Below are 22,185 nucleotides of genomic sequence, written 5' to 3'. Positions count from 1 at the left end.
TCCTCTAATCCTGATCATGCAATAATTGATTATGGGGAACGGTTTTTAAGATGGCTCTGTTAATAACCTTAGATGCATAGGGGCTGTGTGGGAAAGACAGAACTTGAAGCGAAAGGTGTAATGTTCTTGCTGGGATTTAGGTGTCTACAGCAGGTGCAGATAGACAGTGAATGGGAATTCATGGTATCATATAGGTTTATCCTCTTTACTGCATGTAAGGAGCTTGCTTCTAACCTTTGACACAGTGGGTAGATGAGTATTGCTGGTTATTTGTGAAATCAGTTAATGCACTTGTGTAACATGTACTATTGCTGAATGCCAGGGATTGTGGCAGGGTTCCTTTTTAAGTGGGCCAAAGTAATGTTATACCAATAAAATAAAAACCAGCAGGATCTTATTAAAGGGAAAAAGGCAAAATACCACATTTATTGTGAATACAGAAAGAATCATAGTAAGCAGTTATAGCTATAACATTCCATTCAATTTCATATTTATTCACACATTCATTCTCACACACACAGGTTCTGCAAGGTTGTTATCATAGTTACCAGCCTTAGAGTTGCTCATGCCAAGCCACTGGCCAGGTAGCCTGGACATGAGGAGGGAGCAGGGCCTTGTCAGATGCTCATCTGATGCTCCTGGAAGTTGGTTTGCAGAATCAGACCCCAAAGTTCTCACTTTCCAGAGTCCATTTTTATAGGAATTTCTTCCTATGCCAGTCTATGGGAATTGCTTCATCAGCAGATGGCACATTCCCGACGGCTCCATGCTGCCAGATGTTATCTTGTTCTTTGGTTCTCCCATTCTTGAGGCTGTTGGGTGGATTCCAGTCTGCCCTCCGGGGGTCCTCTGGTTATTTCTATTTGACGCCTTCTTCAGCCGATGGACACTGGATTCTTAGGCTGGCACCTCCCTGATCATTCAGTTATTATCCACACACATTCTCTATCTCTATTTTAATCACAATTGTTAATACAACAAAAGGGCGGGGAGTCTGGGTGCTGTTTCTGTTGTTACAGAGTATTGCTTTGAGTCTCTCTGTGTGAATTGCTTTGAGAACAGACTGTCTTAGAATGTACTAACACAATTAGCAGCTTGCAAGTTTCACACAGAGGGAGAGAAACAGTACCAAAAACCAAGAGACCTCTTAATTAGTAATACCCTGGAATTTAAACTCTGGGGAATCAAACTCATTTGTGATTTTAATACAGAACTTCTTTAATATGATCCAACAATGTACACCTTTTGTATGTTCTCCATTGGCCTACCACAAACCCCACACGTGTCTTTTAGTATCTGAAATCAGTGCAAAGCATTTAACTGCAAAATCACCACTCCCTAATACTGCTATCTTGGCTTGTTTGTAGTTAGGCCTCGTGCTTTGTGCTGATTCACTCACCTTGTTAAATCCTGCATAAACTTTGAATTTGGTGGGCGTGTTTATTGTAACAGGAAAGAGTGATTGGGCCCCTCAGTAAAGCCCAAGATAGTGAAGTCTATTCAGAGTCCCTCTCACACCATGCAATTCAATACAATGTGGTGAAGTGCCAAAGCTTATTAATATTTAACAACTTGTTGACTCCTAAAGGAGTACACAAAGATCTTCTGTACTTTCCACAGTATGCATCCTATGAAGTGAGCTGTAGCTCACAAGAGCTCATGCTCAAATAAATTGGTTAGTCTCTAAGGTGCCACAAGTACTCCTTTTCTTTTTGCTAAAGGAGAGTGGCAGTACTAGGTGGATAATCAAAGACTATTGTTAGAACTAACAGGCCTATATAGGTATATATGGTCAAAATTTCCAAAGAGCCTAAATGACTTTATAAGCTTAAGCCCCATTTTCAAAAGGAATAAACACCCAAATCCTCAGTTATTTAGGCACCTAACTTCCATGAAATCAGTGGGAGTTAGGCCCTTAAATACCTTTGAGGATCCAAGCCTCAAGAACCTAAGTCTCACTGAAATTTACTTCGGCTCCTAAATCATTTTGATGCTTTTGAAAACTTTACCCATGGGCCCCAGGAAACAAAAATGTGTTAAAGATAAATAGGGTTGTTGGGTTTTTTTTTTTTCCTTATGATGGTCTTTAAAGTAAATTTTGACCAAAAGATATAGGTTAAAAATAAAATTTGTGAAAACAGAACCGAGTTCTAAAATAGAAAAGTTGCTGAAATTGCTTTGTTTGCAAAAGCAGATTAAAACATAGGCCTGCTTTGAGAATAAGAACGATAGAGTGGTAATAGTTGTGTGTGTCATAGGTTTGGACCCATTTTTGTTTTGCTAATGGTTGGATGCATCGAGTGACCGGTTTTAATTCTTTTTTAATTTTTGGATTTTTGTATTGGACTTTCCATTAAAGCTAGTGAGACGATATCTCCTTTGGACTTGTGACCAGCAAACACTCTTGCTAGCTGCCCCAAAAACAGTGTCTCTGTCTGAAAGGCAATGTGTTTTTTGGAGGACTCCTGGATCAGCAGTCAGGGTGACCTGCGAATGTTCTGTGTATTTAGAATTGCTTAGTCATGGGGGACCCTTTTAGGAGTTATTGTTTGCTGAATTGGGGCGTTTTCTACAAATGAACTAATTGACACTCGATTGGACTAAGTCAAATCACTTGTGAACCTGATTTGCTCATGGTTTGAAGATAGGCACAGTAGGGGCGGAGCAAGGGAAATTCATATCCATTGTGGATAAAAGCAGAGATCTTTACCACTAGTTTCCCACCCGAGGAAAGGCTGAGGTTCCAGAATCTGAGAGACTGATCACCTTGCAGAGAAGAAACCTCGATATCCCGACGTTGGCTATTCCAGTCTCTGACTGGGCTTTTGCTCTGATCTGCTGAGCCTGTTGACAAAAAAGCAGCCAGCAGACCACCACCTGGTTCCTCTCTTCAGCTCCTGCTGGTAAGTTCAAATCTTTACTCTAAGTATCCACTTTTCTCCTTTTCTTCTGTTGAGGGGAAGATACATTCAATTTTTTAAGGGTATAAAAGAGGCTGTGCATCCGTGTATAAACACGTGTAAGATTCACCTGGGAAAGTTCCCTTGGATTGTCTTAGGAAAACACTGCTTAAGGGTGTTCTCAGTTTAATGTGTTGTACTTCTAAAACTTGAGAAACTCTGATGTCATTGTCTGAAACATTTGGTTATTAAAATCTGCGTTTATCAAGTGTATCAATCTGTTTTGTACCACCTATTGGTAGAAGTGTGGGGAAGGGTGAGCCGCGGTATCAGTGTTAAAAATGTACAGAGGCTTTATTTGCCTTTGCAGCTGTGATTTGAACTTTGGCTAAAACTGGTAACAATTGGTTTTCAGCACTGTCTATTTAACCAGGCTGAAATTGTAGTTTTAACTGGTATAAGGAAAAATCCTTTGAGGATTTTGAACCAATCAGGCTGCCACCATTTTAGATTTCTTTTAGAATACATGGATGAGATTCTGTGCTGTGTCTTTAAGAACTGTGGCAAAGAATTCTCAGCCCAGTGGAGTGGGGGCTGAGAGGACTTTAAGCCGCCTTTATGCCCTCCCGTTCCTGGGCTGCTCTAGGACTAGAAAGGTCCCTGGAGTAACTAAGACAGCTCTCGGGCATCCTTCACTGAGGCAGGGAAAGGTACTAAAAAAAAAAACAAACAAACCCAACCCCCCCCCCCAAAAAAAAAACAACAAAAAACCCAAAAATCTTGGTAAGTGCAAGTATAAAAGACTTGACAAACTCTTATCATGCTTATGGGGCCAGTGCTTAGCCTGAAATTGTTAAGCACAGAGATGGAGATGCTCTGGCATGGGTGTCTGACAATATCTAATCTTGCAGTGGGGGTGGGGTTGTGTGTGTCAGAATGGCCATGCAGCCATTTGTATTCCAGGTTTTGATTTTGATTGTGCTGTCTTCTCATGCAGGTGGTACAGGATGGTGAGAGCCAAGTCTTGGACGCTGAGAAAGCATTTTGAGGGCTTCCCCAAAACAAGTGACTTTGAGCTGAAAGAGGTAGAGCTGCCAAAGCTAAAGGATGGAGGTAAGGAGAATGGTCCTTCATGTAGATGTTGTTAGGACTATATTTTGTTTTTTACTCATAGTGCAGTGTGTAAATCTAGAATAATTAATACATTTCTGTGAACTGAGCTTTATAAAAGTACAAGCAGGCTTGGATCTGGCAAAGATGTGGAGTCATGTGACTCAAAGAATCCCCTGGGCTTCATGTGCCGAATACCTGGCTCAGCAGTGCTCCTGTGGATGAGCAGACATTTAGGGCGGGATTTTCTAAAGTGCTCCGCATTGCCTAAGGTACAGAAGCCTATGGAACAAAGTTTTTTTTTTTTTTTTAAGTTACGCCATCGTCATCATATCATCACGTTGTAAAGATAACACGATATTGATTCACGTTCAGAAGGTTCTCTTCCTCGGTCTGCAGACAGGCAGAGATTGATCATAGGGAAGGGGAATTAAATTAACAAGACTGGTCACTTTCACTGCTTCTAGTCAGAACCCTGTGGGCAGCAGAGAAATTATAGAAAATCAGGTCATTTTCCTTCTGGTGCTGCTGCTTGGGAAAGTGGCAGATGTGCGTAAGCTCAAATTATTCACTAGGAGTCCCCGTCCCCCCCAAAAAAAAAATTAAGAGAGGCAATAGAGGAGTAGAGTAGTTGACACCTGTCCGCACACTAACCAGGAATCTCTGGACTGGGGAAGAGATACAGAAAACTCTTCCCTTCCAGCAGCAAGAGAGTGCTTGAACTTCAAGTGTATGAAACACCTACTAGCCAGAGATTGACATGAAAGATGGAAGCCCTAGACATGGTGCAGGGACAGCATCATGGTAGAAATACCAGTAGCTGGGGGACTGGGCTTTTACCAGGACATTGCTCCTGGACCCCACTGGTGCCTTTTGCCCTCACTTCAAACCTGTCCTTAATCGCTTTTCTGGCTAGTAGGTTTAATTCTCCAGCCAGTAGGGATCTGCCAGACGTTTCAAGCCTTATTATTGACACAGCAAAGTGTGAAGTTTGCCTTGTGCTCCCAGCCAGAAGGCAGGCCTAATTCAGGAACACTCGTGTCTGGATTTTTATTTAAAAAAAAAAGAAGTGTGCAGTTGTCACGCCTTCGCCAAACCCCCTACAGTGGGGAGGAGGGAGAAAAAAGTGCACCCCTCTCCCCTGCGTAGCATGCAATTTAGGAAAGGGAAATATTTGTTTTCAGGGGGATGAATGGAGAAAAACGGGGGGAGAAGATAGGGGGAGCAGTAAAACAGAGTTACATGCAACACGTGGACCTACGGGCTCAATGGTACCCCAGTATGCAGGGACAGATACTGACCAGTGCATCTAGACCAAGAGTTCGGGAGTCCTGGGCAGAGTTCCAGTCCGGCAGTGAATCTTGGGTGCTCCTGGTCATCTTCAGCACCAGTAAACTTTCCCCAACAAACCCCTCTGGTGCCCTCTTCTGCGGTTCTCTGCAAACCCATCCAGAGCGACAACCTCCCCACGTAGCTAGCTACAGCCTCTCTCCTTATTCCCAAGGCAAGGTCACAAGCCTCAGTACTCACAGCCCCATACAGCTCTGGGCGGCAGTGATACTGGGTCCAGCTCCGGTTTGTTCCTCTCAGGAGAGCTGGAGCTAGAGACACCCGCAGCCCTGTCGTGCTCCCTCTTTCCAGCCCTCCCCTGGAGCAGCCAGTGCTTCCTCTGCCTCACAGGCCATGCCCTCTAAACCCTAGGGGATGTCTACACTGTAATTAGATGCCCACGTCTGGCCTGTGCCAGCTGACTCAGGCTCTAAGGGGCTGTATAATTGTGGCTGGTGAGCTCTGGGACCTCCAATCTCACAGGGTCCTAAAGCCCAGGCTTCAGCCTGATCCCATAAGTTGGCACCTCAGTTAAACAGCCATTTAGCCCAAGCCCTGGGAGCCTGAGTCAGCTGGCGCTGGCTAGCTGTAGGTGTCTAACTGCAGTGTAGACACACCCTAAGGGGGTTACAATAGCAGAAAGTGCTTTGAACCCAGAGAGAGGGAGCCGTGTCTCCTATGGCTGTCTATCCAATCTATTTGTAAGGCTCTATAGAAATAGTCTGCGTACTGTACCCATAACACATAGCTCAGCAGAGTTGGCAAAGTTAGAAAAGTCCCCCTGATTGACTAGGTCATATTCCTGAATTTCTGCATTTTAAAGCGCTGCTCCCAACACTGTCCGGGGAGAAATGGACCTGCCTCTTCAATCTCTGGTGAACATCCATGCATGTCACGCTTACTATTTCCCCCCCCCCCCCTCCATTCCATACTACCTGGCCATTTCCAGCAGTCATTCCAGTGGAATTTACAAAAATCCAGGATTTTTAAATACACTGCCTGCCCAGAGAGACAGAGAATGGACCTGTATGTGCCTGGGATTGCGCATTGGTTGTTTTTGTTTTTTTAAACAATCTGAATACATAAATAGTTGCAACAAGTGTTTCTTTGCCCTTCGGCACTAGCCATGCATCTGAGCATTAAGATATGATGCAGCATTATCTAATATATTGTTACATGATTAAGAGTATCAGAGATGTTAAAACATCTGGATATGGTTGCAGATGGCAGGTTTGAAATGTACATCCATTCCTGCATGTATTTAAGAAAACTTAGTTATTTCCCTTCCCCTTTAAATCCTTAAAGTGTGGGTGGGGATACCTTTAGATTAAATTTTTTTTTTAAAGCAGATTTTCCCTACTTAAGTTGGCTTTGAATGCAAAGAGACTAATCTGTTTAACTTTCTGGCTCTCATGTACTTGCACAGTTCTGTAATGTCTGGGTTGTATTAACAAACTCTTGCTGTCACTGATTACAGACACTTCCAACCCCAATCTTGCACCCCACGCCCCAGCATTCATTGCTTTGAAATGCTAACTTTTCTAATACCATTAGTTCTTGTAAACCACTAATGTTAAACAAACCAAACTGGTCCAAAATTACTAAACAACATCCCCTCCGTGATATTTAAGAGAGAAAAAGTAAATGGGGTATTACTATTTATGGCCAAAGTAATCTGCCTTGGGGCCTAAGGGTGGGTGAATGTGGTCTGTCTGCACCCTCTGTTGGTTGAATAATGCGAATAAAGGGTTTTATGCATGGGTCTTAAAAGGTAAGAGTTCTCTGTTTGGGTGCCTGGACTTCTGAGCCCCTTACAAAGGAACGGGATACAGCGGGGATGGGCAATTCTAAGGGCTGCAGAATCCACTGAAACCTTTTGGCAGGTCATACTTTTTTTTTTGGTAGAGACGACATATTGCATAGCTTAAAAAAGTTTGCTACAGTACAGCATGTTAGCATACAATTATCTGTGTATTAACCATGTAAAAATGTTCTTAAATGTAAGAACAGAGTGATGACTCACCGGTGCAGCACCTCCTGCTGGTCATCTGGACTTAGCTCACTCCAGCTCCAGAGCACCTTCTGCTGGCTGGTGTCTCACCTGTCTAAGCCCCTCCGTGTCCCTCCTGGACCCCAGTGCCCTTTACCTCAGAGTTTTGCCCCTGCAGTAGCCCCACTTTCTGGGTCTCCCCTCCTAGGGGAGCCCCAACCCTCTAAACCCACCTTGCCTCAATGGCAACTGCCAGTCATCATCTAGCCCCCCGCTCACTGGTGCGGACTGCAAGGGGTTAGGACCAGCTGCCTCTGCCTATTCCCAGGGTGTACCTCTGTAGCCCCAGTACCTTTGTAGGCCTTCACCAAAGTCTGCAGCCTAGGAGTTTACCAGTCTGGAGCTCCCCAGCTCCTCTTGCCCTTTTCTCCAGCACTGCTCAGCTTCAAAACCTTGCTCCTAGCAGCTAGCCCTTCCTACTCCAGGGCTAGGGTGAGACTCCTCTGTCTCCTGGCCCCCATAGCCCTTTTATCCAGACCAGCTGTGGACTGATTAAGCCAGCCACACCTGGCGCCAACAACCTCACCAGCCTCCTTCAACTGCTCTTAATCCCTTTTACTTTGGAGTGGGGCAGCCATCCCAATACAAGCCCCTTATAGATCATACAATTATCATACAATTAACATACAAACCTTTATCTACAACCCCCCACCCCCAAAGCCCCAGGTTAAACACACATCCTTCACTGGCTGACCTTTTTTCAGGGTGCAGAAGAGCCCACCAGCAGAAACACCTGCCCGCCCATGTTAAGCGCCACAATCTTCAGGAATGTGGACAAGCCCATGCCCCTGGACACCACCTCTGCCCCAGTCCCCACCACCTGGGATGCACAGCCCCTGCTCAGTAACCCCAGGCGCTGTCCACCAGGGCCATCCTGGAGGGATCCCAATGTGATCAAGGAGCTGCCTCCTCCTCCGGCCCTTACTCCGGATGGTGGGAAGAGCCGCCACCCTCCCTCTTTCAGCATCCTCTGCTCGGGGCTACCAGAGCCTCTTGCTGCTTCCCTCCCTCTGGGTGCAGGCAGAGCCACCACCTCTCAGGCTCTGATTTGGATGGGCCTGGAATCTAACTGGGTGGGTGATGGTCCACTTGGGCCCACCTGTGGCTATACCCATGGTGGGCCAAATAAAATGATCTAGCTGGCTGTATATGGCCCCATGGCCCATAGTTGCCTATCCCTGGGGTACTGGAAAGGAAGACCGGCTAAGGAGAAAAGGTGTGTCCCAAAAACCTTCCTTCCACAACAGTCTCAAAAACAAAACAGAAAGCTATGTCTGTTTGCCTTCTCTGCTAACAGTGTAGCAGTAACTTAGACAAAGCCTAGAAACTTGATTTGATCTCTGTCACTTTAGCTTAGTAGCTCTGCAAAGGGAATCCAGAGCACTCTGTGATAGGTCAGTGCACTGTCTTGTAACATTTGATATTTATTTACTGTAGGTCCTAATGTAATTGCTAATCCTTTTTATTGCAGATGTGCTGTTTGAAGCTGTGTTTCTCAGTGTTGATCCTTACATGAGGTACGCTTTTCTTTCTTCCTTTTTAGTTTAGTTTACTACTTTGAATTGCTACTTGAATCCTAAAAGCAGTGCTTATTTAGAGCCTCTGGCTTTCCACGGTCTTCTCAGGGGCTGCCTGCCCTATACAAACACCAAAGCCCCACCTTTGGCTTCACCAAAGTCCCTTTGACACTGTAGCAACTACCACATTGGTGGCCCTAGTTACAACACAGTATCCTCCCCACTTCCACAACATAAGGCTAAAGCGCAGTTCAGTCATGCAGAGTAGACCGGACTGAACTGTGCAATAACTATACTATGGCCATAGAATGTCACTGGGCTTTACTAAATTTTAATGGACCGTTCAGAAACTCAGGTGAAACGCAGTTCTGTTCATCTATGCTGCAAGTCCTAATTGTTGTTGTTGTTACTATTTATATTCCAACAGAACCTAGTGGCTTCCACCGTGCTAGGTGCTGTGCATACACTCAGCAAGAGACACTCCCTGCCCTGAAGAGTTTAGTCTAAATAGACAGACAAGGGGCATGAGAATGGAAGTGTTATTACCTCCATTTTATAGATGGGGAACTGAGGCACAGAGAGATTACAGTCACAAAGGAAGTCTGTGGTAGAGCCAGGAATTAAACCCAGTTCTTCTGAGTCCCTGACCCGTGCCTTATCTTGAAGGTACTAGCCGGGTTCTCTAATTGTAACTGTAACCTCGTAATGGCAGGGGATGAGCATTTTGTAATAAATTATCCAGGCACGGTAGTTGATCAAAGGGCATCTCCACTCATGGGTGGTTGGCTAGGAACCATATTTTATTTTTGTTAAATTGAGAACGTAACTCTCTCTCTATCTCTCTGCAGATATCTGGCAGAGTCAGCAGTGAGACCCTCGGTGCACTGTGTCTTAATCAGACAATGGACAATAATCTGTTGTGACTATTTTGCACTTAATTAAGGCTCTATCTCCATTTTGTGTGTTTCAGACCTTATAGTGGGAGAATCATGAAAGAGGGAGACATCATGATAGGCAGTCAAGTGGCTAGGTAAGGTCTTCGTTAGTTGCTTGATTTCTTTTTTCCTAACTCACTATCATCTTTCCATGCAAGAGACTCAAAGCACTAGAGAAGGTACAGCATCACTTTTCAGAGATGACTGCATGCAGCCTATATTACTTTCTGTTACCTATTAATGTGCTGCATTGGCTATTATGTACACAATACTAATATAATATACATTATATACATAAAGTGTTGAGAAGTTATGTTAACGGTATGCCTTATGGTCTCCCCATGATTCTGTTCCCGCATGTTAAGTATCCCACAACACTTTGCGAATCTGAAGTCAGCAAATTGGCATTAGGAAAGCTGTCAAAGACAAGATACAGAAATGATGTGTCCAAGCAGAGGTTGGGATGTACCTCTATGTCCAACTTGTTTGGAATGTGCTATCCAAAACAGAGAGAGAGAGAAAGGTGCGGAAAAAGTAGTTAAGGAACTGGTGGGTTAGATCTTAGATGATGTATAGGGTGCTTTTTAACTTGTAATCAGCCATGATATAAATATGAGTGGTTCTGGGGGTGTATCATTGAGGCACACCTTCTGTGTAAGGAAGACATGCTGTGAGATAAGAATTGCATCCGGGAAGGAGGGTACGTATATCTCCTTTTTGTGTTGTGCTGTTTTTGTTTTTAGACAGTAAATTTGGCTAAGTTTGGTTGCTTGGCATATCAAACATTTTTCATTACGAATTGCAACTGGCTACACCTTTTAGTCAATACTTCTCTGGGTGGCCCCACATTTCCTGGCAGCTGCTTTCTTTATCAGTCTGTAACCTGTCAGAAAGCAAGTACGCCCTGTGAAGCTGTACTGCCTTCTAGTCCTACTTAAGAGTTTGTTCGGAGGCCTTGAAACAACCCTTATTTGTGTTTCTCACATGAGCAATGCCATTGAAGGGAGTTCTTACAAGACAGGGCAGGAAAGGCTAACATTGCACAAGTGGTCATATCCTGAAGTGTCCTCTTGTATGTAGGACGTGCTGTGTAATTGTTCACCCAGGAACGGTACAGTCAGCAATTCCAGCTGAGAATACTCTTCAGCCACCTTTTGCTGATAAGGCGTATTGTGACTTCACCGTTGCCAAGGAATGCTATACTGTCTCCATCATCATCAGACTTCTTTGTGGTCCTGTGTGGGGAAACGAGAGGTTGGGAGGAAATTTAAGTCCTAATCTTCTGAGCGAGAGGTCAGGTACCATCCATAGTTGTAATGCTTCATTTGAAACGAGCTGAGGAATTTGCAGTGTCTGGTGCCAAAGGATTGTGTGCATCTTCTGCTGAATTTTGTTGTTTTTGTTTGAATATCTTCATTATTAGGGTCCCAAGCCAATAGTTTTCAGGCTGTTCTTAAAGAGCCCTTCCTGTCCTAAAACAGGAGCAGCCTTTAGAAGGTGAAATGTCTTCAGCCTTTGAAAAGGGACCTGGTTTACTGAATAAGGAACTGCCTCTTCTCCTCTGCCCCTGTGATATACCATTTCCCCAACCTTCCTCTCGCCTTCTGGCCCAGCTGCAGGGATCAACTCAGGATTCAAACTGAACTGGTGTTTCAATCAGAGTTTTGGCTTGGGATCCTCCCTAACATATATTAGGCGCATAGGTCTGATCCAGTGTGGTAATTCCTATGGCCATGTACCAGCTGTTTCAGAAAAAGGTGCAGGAAATGTGCAGTGTAGCTAGTTTTGTGTTCATCTGCCTAGAGGGAGCATTTCCTCCTAACCCTCTCATAACCCCATGTGTTAGCCCTACGTAAATATTTAGTAAAGCTAGGGAGAAGGAGCTGTTTGTAAAGTGTGGCTTTCGTTTGTCTTCTCAGAGTTGTGGAAAGCAAGAATCCCACCTACCCAGTAGGGACCTATGTTGTGGCTAATTCAGGCTGGAAAACTCACTTCATCTCTGATGGGAAAGATCTACAGCTGCTTCCTCCTTGGCCGGAAAAGATTCCCAGATCTTTGGCTCTTGGGACAATTGGCATGCCAGGGTAAGTCATAGCTCATGCTATATAAAGACTAACCAAACTTTGCTGCATTAAGATTTCCAGCCATCTGTGTGCAGGCTCTACCATGCCCCACATGCTCTGAGAGGCTCTTGCCTCTGAAGAGGGACTGAATTTTGACCCATCCTGTGGGTGGGAGGCTTATAGCTCTAAATCTCCATTGGGAGCCTCTTTTTTCCTTACTTGGAGCCCACACAGTTGCTTCTTGGCCCTATGGTGATGGGGCCAGAGTATTGTGCTGGAATCAGAGGTGAAAGTAAGCTGGTATGCCCAAGTACGGTGTACCGGCAAGAGTGGTACACCGTACCAGACCGGCTTCCCCAGGTGGCAATTTGAAGGGCCTGAGGCTCCCAGCAGAGGCTGGAGCCCCGGGTCCTTTAAATTGCCACCAGAGCCCCGCTGCCAGAGCTGGTGGAGATTTAAAGGGCCCGGGGTGGTAGCGACGGCTGGAGCCCCAGGCCCTTTAAATGGCCCCCGAGCCACCAGCCGCCTCTGCAGCTGGTAGCTCCAGGGGTGATTTAAAGGGCCCGGGGCTCCCAGCTGCCACTACTGCAGCTGGAGCCCAGGGCCCTTTTTAAATCTTGATTTAAAGGGCCTGGGGTGCTAAAGGCCCCACTTCTTCCGGTTGAGGACCCACCCCCTGCTGAGGACTCCGGCGTACCAGTAAATCCTTTAAGTTAGTTTCACCCCTGGCTGGAATTAAAAAGCAGGCCAAGGGCCCAGTCCAACAGGCATTAGAGTTGATGGAAGGGACTCCTTTTGATTTCAGTAGTAACTAGCCAGGGTTCATAAAATACTGATCTTGCTCCGCTGATTTCTCCGTATTTCCAGAGTTTGCACAAAGATGGAAACATATGCAGCTGTAGAATTCTACAGTCAAATAGCAGCATCAAAAGCACATCTATACCTATTGAACAGACCTACTGTTCATGGTGACCCTGCCCTAAATACAGAAGAAATTCCATTCCACTCATGCTTTCTGTTGCCTACTTCCTCCTAACTTACTTCTTTTCTTACCTCTATATTTGTAGAAGGACAAGCCCCATGGAAAGCTTTCAGCTTGCTATTTGTGATCTGTGCAGAACAGAAGCTTCTTAACATTTATTTTAAAAATGGGCAAGATGTGTAGCTTTCCACATTCAAATAGCTTGAATGGATTTTGTACACATTATAAATAATTTCTAGTACTTCATATAGAACGAGGAAAAAGAATCTGTAATGGGATGAGATATCCCCTCCCCTGGGAAGCTACATGAAGCATGACCCGACTTTGTGTTTGTAATGTCTCCACCAATCTCCACTGATCATTTCCTTCCTCTTTCAGCCTCACTGCATACTTCGGCCTATTTGAGATCTGCAAGATAAGAGCAGGAGACACGGTGCTGGTTACTGCAGCAGCTGGCGCTGTGGGTTCAGTGGTGGGGCAGATTGCTAAAATCGGAGTGAGTGGCTTGAATTGTTCATATGAACACCAAAGACTAAGGAGAGGAGTGGAGGGATTTGCATGCTTAGGAGGAAGGAGGACAGTGTCTCTTAGAGCGGACTTGCCCCAGGGAATAAATAAAATATGCCATGACCAACTCCTGCCTGCACTTATCATTCAGCTGCTGCAAACCTTGCAACCAGCACTCTCCGGAGCCAGTGATACAGCACGTGCATTCCTGGTCAGTGGCCCTAGCTGCCCCTGAGTTGGCAGTTGGCCCCTACCCCATAGCGTGTGTTTAGCTGTAGAGGATCACTCCATTGTCACTACACAAGCCAGTCTTCACCTGTCAACAACATACAATATATGTACCTTACAGCAGTAGTTCTCAATCAGTGGCCTGGGGTCCCCTGGGAAGGCCACAAGCAAGTTATAGGGGGCAGCCAACCAGGGCCAGTATTAGACTCATTGCCCAGGGCAGAAAGCCATAGCCCCACCATGCAGGGCTGAAGCTTGGGGCCCTGCCCCCTGGGGCTGAAGCCAAAGCCTAAAAAACTTAGTTTTGTGGGGGCCTGTGTTATGGGGCCCTGAGCAATTGCCCTGCTTGCTAACCCATAACACTGGCCCTGGCTTTTATATGCAGAAAAACAGTTGTGGCACAGGTGGGCCCTGGAGTTTTTATAGCATGGGCTGGGGTGGGGGAGGGGTGGCGGCACTCAGAAAGAAAAAGTTTGAGAACCCCTGCCTTACAGGAGATTAAAATGTTGGGGGGAAAAGGGAAGAGTGTACACACTTCTAGAAACATTTTTCTGTCGTTAACACAAAGAGAAATGGTCTGAAATGTGACTTAAGTGGCTTGTGTCATATGTCATAAATTTAACCCATTCAGTGATGGATCCTTGAAAATGACAATCTTCCTTTTTAAGATCCCTGTAGCTAAAGCACAGAGGCTAACGGAACATCTATAAAATACATTAGTGTAGCAGTTCAAAGTCCCATGTTGCCTGATGGCTACTTTCTGTGCAGGGCAAAGAGAAGTAGGGGAGATCAGCTTTCACAGGGCAACTCAAGGCAGTGGGAGCTGGGGATGTAGGGAACCTGCAGCATTCCAAAGCTGTGCAGGGGAAGGAAAAGGTGAGTTGCAGGCTCTACTGTCTGGTGGCATGTAGCATCTCATTTGTATCTTGTATTTTATGCTGAAACCACCTGTGAGTTAAGATGTATTTTCTGTTCCTCCAGGGTTGTAAAGTGGTTGGCTGCGCAGGCTCAGATAAAAAGGTTGCTTATCTGAAACAGATTGGCTTTGATGAAGCCTTTAACTATAAGGCTGTAGGATCCTTGGAAGAAGCATTGAGAAAGGCCTCACCCGCTGGCTACGACTGCTACTTTGATAACGTGAGTTCAAACTAGGATTGGCAAGAGTGCAGCTTGTTGCAAAAGTCCACATCTTTCTGACGTGCATGTGCACTTGGAATGTTGTGGCCTCATCCTGTGAGAAATAGCCCCATTAGAGAAGGTCAGGGCTCACGCTGTTTCAGTTTTCCCTTTCAAATTCCTAGTTGCTAGCAAAAACTGCTGGCCTGTGTTTTCATGAAATTCTGAAGTTCCAGTTCAGGAGCATTGGAAAGGAGGAATAACGCTGAAACAGGGAGTTGATTTGCACAATTGTTCTTGCTTTCACTGTTTGGGGATAGGGAGAGGAAAGTTGTACTTTGGCTATATGTAAAATTAATCTAAGGTTGCGTGTCAGCGGCAGGTCTGAGGGGTTCGGACAGTGGAAGGATGGTCATGTATTTAAGCCACTTGACTGTGACTTGGTAGATCTAGGTTTAGATCTAGGTGTGACAATGGGCAAATTACTTGATCTCTTTGTGCCTCAGTTCTCCAGCTATACAATGGGGATAACAGCACTTCTTTTATTCTGCTCTTTGGCTCCGTTTAGATTGTAAGGTTTTGGGGGCAGGGACGGTCTCCCTGTCTGTACGGTACCTAGCACAATGATCTAATATGTAGCACTAGCATAAAATAATAGGACAAGCTACAATGAATTTAAAAAAGCAAAATAGACATGCTGGCTCATTATAATCAAAATGCTCCTAGTATTACTATAGAAACTGTATAAAACTAAAAGCATAACTAATAGTTTAAAACAACTCCTTCACCTGCCCGCTGGCTCAGGAAGGCCAGCATGACTCTTCACCACCACAGCTTTCTCCCTTCAGCCTCTGCAAAGGCAGTGGGAAAAGCAGCACAACACAGCAATTCTTAAGGCAGTGAGCGGCTCTGACTTTTTTTCCCCAGAAAGATCAAAGCAGTCAAGAAATCCCTGACAAACCATTGGCTCCGATAAGTGTTCTTGCTCACTTAATGGTCCCTCCTGCCCCGATTTGGCAGCCCTCAACGTTTTCAGGGAAAATGGTTACCATCACAATGCATCCCCTGCCCCTCCCTTCCAGCAACATGGAAAAGTCCCCAAATGTCAATTACAGATTTAAAAAAAAACCTTTTATCTTCGTAGGTTTTCTTGACAAGCATATGCCCTTATTCATAATAAGGTGTGGCTTCATCATGGAAGACACTTAGTCATCCTGAGCTAGATGGTAAATTGGTGTAGATGCATTCCATTTGGTGGCACTCCACTGACTTTCAGCAGTGGAGGACCTGTCCACCTAGGGGTGACAGAGCCCTGGACACACATCTTGGGTGGCAGGTTGGGAAAAATAGCCATCAGTACCATGACTACATCAACCATGTTTCAGTTCTAGCAGATTCTAGCTATTCAGCCTTTGCCTCAATTAGGCGTGTTAGACTGCATGAGCTAGATTGATTTCGCTCGGTGTAATAATACTTTCAAAAGCTCTAGTCAAGGCAAGTTGTTCTTTCGTAGATCCAAACTGGTTAAGGTAAAGCCTAGGCTCCCATCTGACATGATCTCACACCATACCTTTAAATCCCAGTCAACAGTGTCTCTGGTGCCCTGCAGATGTTGGGTGAGCATTTGGAAAGTAGCCGCCCTATGGACATATTGTTTGAATGAAAGTCAACAGCTGAGACCATATGCGGGGAGGGTGGTAAGGATGAAAGAAACGCAGTGTTAATACTCCCCTAAAATGCTCAGGGCATGACCTCTGGAAATAGCTTGGCTATGGAGCAGGATTTACAGCCTTTTCCCAGAAGCGGGCTGACATCAGCACAGCTGGTGCACAAATGAAAACATCTCCACTTAGAAACACACAGAAAAATATTCAATATTTTGCCAAGCAAATGGAAAAAGCATGATGCCAGTGAAGCTTTGTCAAGCTGAGGAGAGGATGTTACAAAATACTTCTTGCACAGACTCCTTTGAGAAAGCTGTGGAACAGTAGCTTACTACCGTTTGTCTAAAGGTTTAAATAATTAGCACTCCTGCACCAGGCAGGCCATTTGGAAGATCTGATCATTCCAGTGCTGGAGTCCTAATGGGATATACTGTAAATATAATACTGTCAGCAGAAATTCTTGCTTGGTATTTTGGTGCTACTTTCAAGATCCTGCCCAGTTTACCTCTTAGCACTTAGTCTTCTAAGTCCCTTTGTACCTGCACTCTGCCAGCAAAGCCTTCCTCTTGTCCACTCCCCTTTTCACATTTGCCCTAGATCAGCTGCTTTCCCCCCCGCCACACACCCTTCCTAAAAAACTCTGCTTCTAGTTAGACTTCACCTGCTAACCATCCACCTCCTTTCTCATACCATGCCTCTGTTTAACCTCACTCACCTTTCCAGGTTGATATTAAATTAGATCCAAGGTGTTCATCTTGCTGCTCTCAAATTCAATCTCTTCCTGGTCCTTCATCTAATTTAGATGAACATTTCAGGGCAGGTACTATGTCCTCTTATGTATTTTTAAAATGCTATCTAAATAGGAAACTGCATGCCCATAGGACCCTGACCCTCAGTCTTGATATTCTAGAACTGTGAAATAACATATAGCAGAGATGGGCGCAGAACAGTGCTTCTGAGTCAAACACTTCCAAATAAGGGCCTGCTCTTACAAGCACTTAAGCTTATGAGTAACTTCACTCTAGCAACTAACCCCTCATTAGATCTGCACTGCTCAATGGGATAACTCACATGAAAGTTATGTACATGCTTAAACATTTACAAGTTCAGCCCCCAATGATCAATATAGGTTTTATGTCACTTTATCTATGTTCTGACTATTTTAGGTGGGTGGAGAGTTTTCAAGTATTGTTCTGAATCAAATGAAGAAATTTGGCCGGATTGCTGTGTGCGGAGCCATCTCTGGATACAATGACACAGTGCCCCAGAAAGGTATGAGGCTTTTGGTCAGTTTTTATGGTGAAAAAAATAACTTTCCTCTTTGAATTCTTTTAATGGCTTTTATGTTGCTTCAATGTGAAACAAACCCTCAATTAAAATATATATTTTTGTCAAGCAAATTCATCCCCCATGCTGTATTTTTAGGACAAAGTTAATCAATCTTGTATTCTGTGCCTCAAAAAAAAAAAATGTATTTGCCCAGAATTAAAACAGAACAAACTTAGTTCATGGCCCTTTCCCACCACGGAATGGTAAAGCTTCACAGAAACAGCAAGGCTCATTGTAGTCAAAAGCTGCATCTGAGTAAATAGGAATGAATATGGCAAGGGATGGAGATATCCCTCAAATGGGAGAACTCCTCACTTCAATAATAACTGATCTTTGATATTTAACATTAAATAGTTCCAGATGGACAATAGGACAATGATATTTAACATTAAATAGTTCCAGATGGACAATAGGACAATGATATTTAACATTAAATAGTTCCAGATGGACAATAGGACAATGATATTTATCTACCAAGATGATGTGGGGGAAATGAAAATTGGTTTAACAGGAATGGGGAAGAGAGTAGTGATGGGCAACCACCATAGAAATAACTGTCCAAGAAGTGCAAATTACTAATTTTCAGCAAAAGCAGTGACTGGACCTCTCACCTAAAATAGCAGCAGCAAGAAAGGAATCCCTTGCAGAGTACAACCAGAGAACTCACTGTAACAGACCTGGTGACAGTTAGTATGGGATTTAAATGAGACTGAGTCACTCTTGCACACCACTAGAGGGCAGTAGAGAATGATGAGCTGGGTTGTTTCAAGAATTCCAACTTTATCTTTAGGGTGGTATTTACTTAATGTTCTAAATTAAACAGCAATGGTAAAACAGCCTGATACATGCTATTTCTCTAGCAAAGCTGATTACATAGTTCAGCTATCTAGATAGAAAAGTTCTTTCCCTAGGGCTTTAGATGGTTTTACTTTTATGGTGGGATTTGTATTGATATTAAGTACTGTCAACTCAATTGAAATCAATGGGAACTGGGGGGAGGGGTAAGGAGAGAATAAAAAAAATTAAATGTCTGACATTCCAGGTTCCTTGGTCAGTGCTCTAACCACTGGCCTATGGGGAGGGGTGGTCTGCACCACCAGTATCACAATTTTGTGCAGGGCCCAATCTGGTCAAGAAGTGCAGCCTGGGGCTGATGACACACTGACTAACTTGGCTTTACCAGCATCTCAGCTTCTCCTTACTGCACATTGGTTTGGTTTTAAACCAAGTAATATTACTGCTCTTTTGTCTATTACCATTTCCAACAGGACCTTATGTTCAGATTCCAATGATCTTCAATGAGCTTTGCATGGAAGGATTTCTTGTCTCTCGGTGGAATCACAAGCGTGAGGAGGCCCTGAAGATACTGTTAAGATGGGTTGTTGAGGTAAGAAATGGACAGTTTCTCAGACTAGTCTGAACTTATGCTGCTATTTCCTTCTTTACAAAAGACTACACTAACAAGAGTCAAGTCTGCTGTCATACACTGCTCTTCCATACCCAACATGTCCCTCAAGCGGGGGTTGTGTGTAGGGGGAGAGGCAGAGTCAAACCATGCTGAACACAATACAGAAGAGGAAGAGCGCATGCAGCAGTCAAAACTATGCTTGGCCAAAAATGAAGGGGCAACGTACCAAACTCAGCTCATCTCTACTGTAAGGTCAGTTAACTGATGAGTGAGAAGGGGGCCAGGGATATCCCTAAACATAAGTGCAAGTCTCTTAAGACCCACTTCAAAACTAGTCCAACTACTTTGCCTTTTTTGCCACCTGGCAAATATCTGAAGTACTTGCTCTATTCCTTCCCCCTCCACTAACAGCATGGCCAATTTTTGTGAATTTTTTTTAAACCACCTCAGTTTGGTTGCAGAAAAGCTTGAAAATGAGCCCTAAAGACAACACTAAGCATCAAAGAACCACAAAGTTGTTGTGGGGCCTATTACAGCTTTTGAACACTTGATGTTGGCAATACTGCACTTACTAGGGGAGGAAGAGAAATCTTGTTTCTGGAGTTCTAATGCTCCACACCTGAAGACTTAGTTCTGTTAGACCTATTGCAGCTAGTCTCTGCAGAAGTAACTGATCCTTAGGGAATTTGGCATCAGTCAGAGGAACAATGGTAGGTGGGCCACCAAAAGCAGCAACCATGTTTAAATCACTTTTGCTGATCAGTATTTAATGGTGAGGTCACTAAAATAAACCAAAAACTTCACTACAGACATTACTGTTTATTCAAAAGGTGAGCTCTTTAGCTGATGTAAACAGGTACAACTCCATTGACTTCAGAGCTACCACAGTTCACATCAGCTGCTAGGAATTATGAGTTGAATGGATCTAGCTACAGTTTAGACCACCTGCACAGTAAAAGTTGAGTAAAAATTGTTTCTCTTTCCACAGGGGAAAATTAAGTGTGAAGAACATGTTACTGAAGGATTTGAAAAAATGCCAGCAGCTTTCATGGGAATGTTAAAGGGAGAAAACCTTGGAAAAGCAGTAGTAAAAGTGTAAAGGGCATGTGGTTTGTTCCATGAGGAAAGCCATACTAATAAATAGCTTGTCTATCTTGTCACCAAATGTTCAGCCATAATTCACTAAATACTTTAGCCCATTAAAAATTATGTTCAAATTAGACAAGTCTCCAACTGGCTTCTTCAAATACAATGCTACAACAAATTGTTGCTCCTGCAGTTATGCAATTAATCCACTTTATCACAGCTTTTATCAGTCCTCATTGATAAATGTGATTGAGGCTTATAAGAATGCACTACTCTACTAATTTATGGGTATTTTGAAAATTGCCAGCCAGGTAAACTTTCAGTGCTGCTATATGGCTTTATACTGAGGATCTGACTTTTTTAAAATGCAGGTAACCTTAACTGAGCTGCTTGACAGCCTGATGTGAACTAAGGTCCATGCAGAGAGCAGAAGTCAACTGCAATCTTTTAAATACTCTGCACTACAGTTATTTAACTAGATTTGTACTAGATCCCCTTAAAATGTAGATTTTATTCTGTAGCTAATAACATGCTTGTCAGAGTCACAGCAACATATAGCCCAGGAGTAATCTGATGAAGTAGTTTAGAGCTGTTCTAATACTGTATTGTCATGCAAAGAAAGATCACCCATTAAATGGTCAAATATTCAACTAGTGTTTATCAATAAGATTAACAAAATTGTTCTTGACAATAAACTGACTACATGGAGTGGCAATATTTGACTTTGTTTTTGTGCATAAATAACCTGACTGATCAGCTATGCATTCCAGATTAATTTGGGAAAGACTGACATCTGCCAACTTTGTCATTTAACCTGAACCTTTTCCCATCTGTTTTACATACAACCCCCTTCCCTCAGACCATACCCACCATATCAATTTGAGAACAACTCCTTATTTTAAACTCAAACAGCTCTTCATATTCACTAGGACAAGTATATATCCACATCTAGGAAATTCTGCAGGAACTTAGTGGTCACATGCCTTTACCTCCTGTGAGCTGAGTGCCTAAGACTATCTCTTGTGTTGTGGAAGAGTAAGTGAGGTCCAGATAGACAAAAGTGCTCAACTCAAAGATATTGAATATAGCCTAAGATGGAGAGCTTGTAGTAGTAAGTACCTTGAATAACATCAGAGCTCCCCATCTGCAGGTGCACATAGAAACAGCAAACTTTATGGAGACAACAGGGAGGTCAGAGCCCCTAAAAATGATGAATAAGGTGTAAACAGACTGCCTGATGCCTTTTACCTGGCAACTAAAAAGGTTCACACAGCATGCTCACATCATCCAAGTAGGGGCTTATTATATTAGCTCTACTGGCTATCACAGATAAATGAATACTGAATGTATTAAGTGCTACAGCAGCTAATGCACCTTAAAATTAGGCAACAGCCCCTGTTGCCAAGACAGATTAGGTTCTGCATGGGCTCCAGGAAGCCCAATGGAGTCCAAAGTCAACATCTTATAAAGAAAAAACCTGAAGTGTCCTATGCCTGACACTAAGGCAATAGCAAACATCCCTGCTAGATTCTTAACTATCATGTGGTATAAAGAATACATCTTTAGCCTTCCAGTTGTCAGTGCACTACAACTATCTTAACTTCACAAAGAGCCTGAAGGTTAGGGCAGTTGACTAACCTATTGCCAAGGAACACAGGCTTGAGAGCTTAAGAGTTACCTAGGAAAAAAGACTCAAGCACAACTTTGATAGTCAATGAGAATTACAGCCTGCAGCTCCACTGCTCTTGATGAAGAGATAGCAAGTAATTCTGGCTGAAAGCAAGCCCTGGCCCACTCCCACAAATACAGCTCTGCCTTCTTGCTGAAGAAGAATGGGAGACCAGGACACATCTTCTAAAAAAAAGAATATCTTCCTATAATAGGTCAGCCTTGACAGGTTTTGCAATTTTTTTTTTAAACTTGATCTGTAAATTCTACCTATGCTGATTTGTGCTAGGGAA

The 22,185-nt window shown here is 43.8% G+C and overlaps 1 protein-coding gene across 2 annotated transcripts in view; it reads left to right on the top strand.

Annotated features, from left to right (window-relative positions):
• Nucleotides 1-20,947, top strand: part of PTGR1 (prostaglandin reductase 1) — a 29,022-nt gene extending 8,075 nt beyond the window's left edge. The window contains exons 2-11 of one of the 2 annotated variants that reach the window (XM_084629312.1): nucleotides 2,717-2,903; nucleotides 3,898-4,013; nucleotides 8,861-8,906; nucleotides 9,877-9,936; nucleotides 11,761-11,925; nucleotides 13,265-13,382; nucleotides 14,603-14,758; nucleotides 17,568-17,673; nucleotides 18,999-19,117; nucleotides 20,127-20,947. In XM_084629312.1, coding sequence (XP_084485438.1) covers nucleotides 3,908-4,013; nucleotides 8,861-8,906; nucleotides 9,877-9,936; nucleotides 11,761-11,925; nucleotides 13,265-13,382; nucleotides 14,603-14,758; nucleotides 17,568-17,673; nucleotides 18,999-19,117; nucleotides 20,127-20,237 — 987 coding nt within the window. In that variant the 5' untranslated portion in view covers nucleotides 2,717-2,903; nucleotides 3,898-3,907 and the 3' untranslated portion in view covers nucleotides 20,238-20,947. The remainder of the gene's footprint in view (nucleotides 1-2,716; nucleotides 2,904-3,897; nucleotides 4,014-8,860; nucleotides 8,907-9,876; nucleotides 9,937-11,760; nucleotides 11,926-13,264; nucleotides 13,383-14,602; nucleotides 14,759-17,567; nucleotides 17,674-18,998; nucleotides 19,118-20,126) is intronic. The other variant, XM_084629313.1, reaches the window with a different exon arrangement.
• The last annotated feature ends 1,238 nt before the right edge of the window (nucleotides 20,948-22,185 follow it).

The sequence above is a fragment of the Lepidochelys olivacea genome (assembly GCF_965140295.1).
Source record: "Lepidochelys olivacea isolate rLepOli2 genome assembly, chromosome: 5".
NCBI lineage: Eukaryota > Metazoa > Chordata > Testudines > Cheloniidae > Lepidochelys > Lepidochelys olivacea.
The sequence above is the reverse complement of the archived record's forward strand: the minus strand, read 5'-3'. Positions and strand labels throughout refer to the sequence as shown.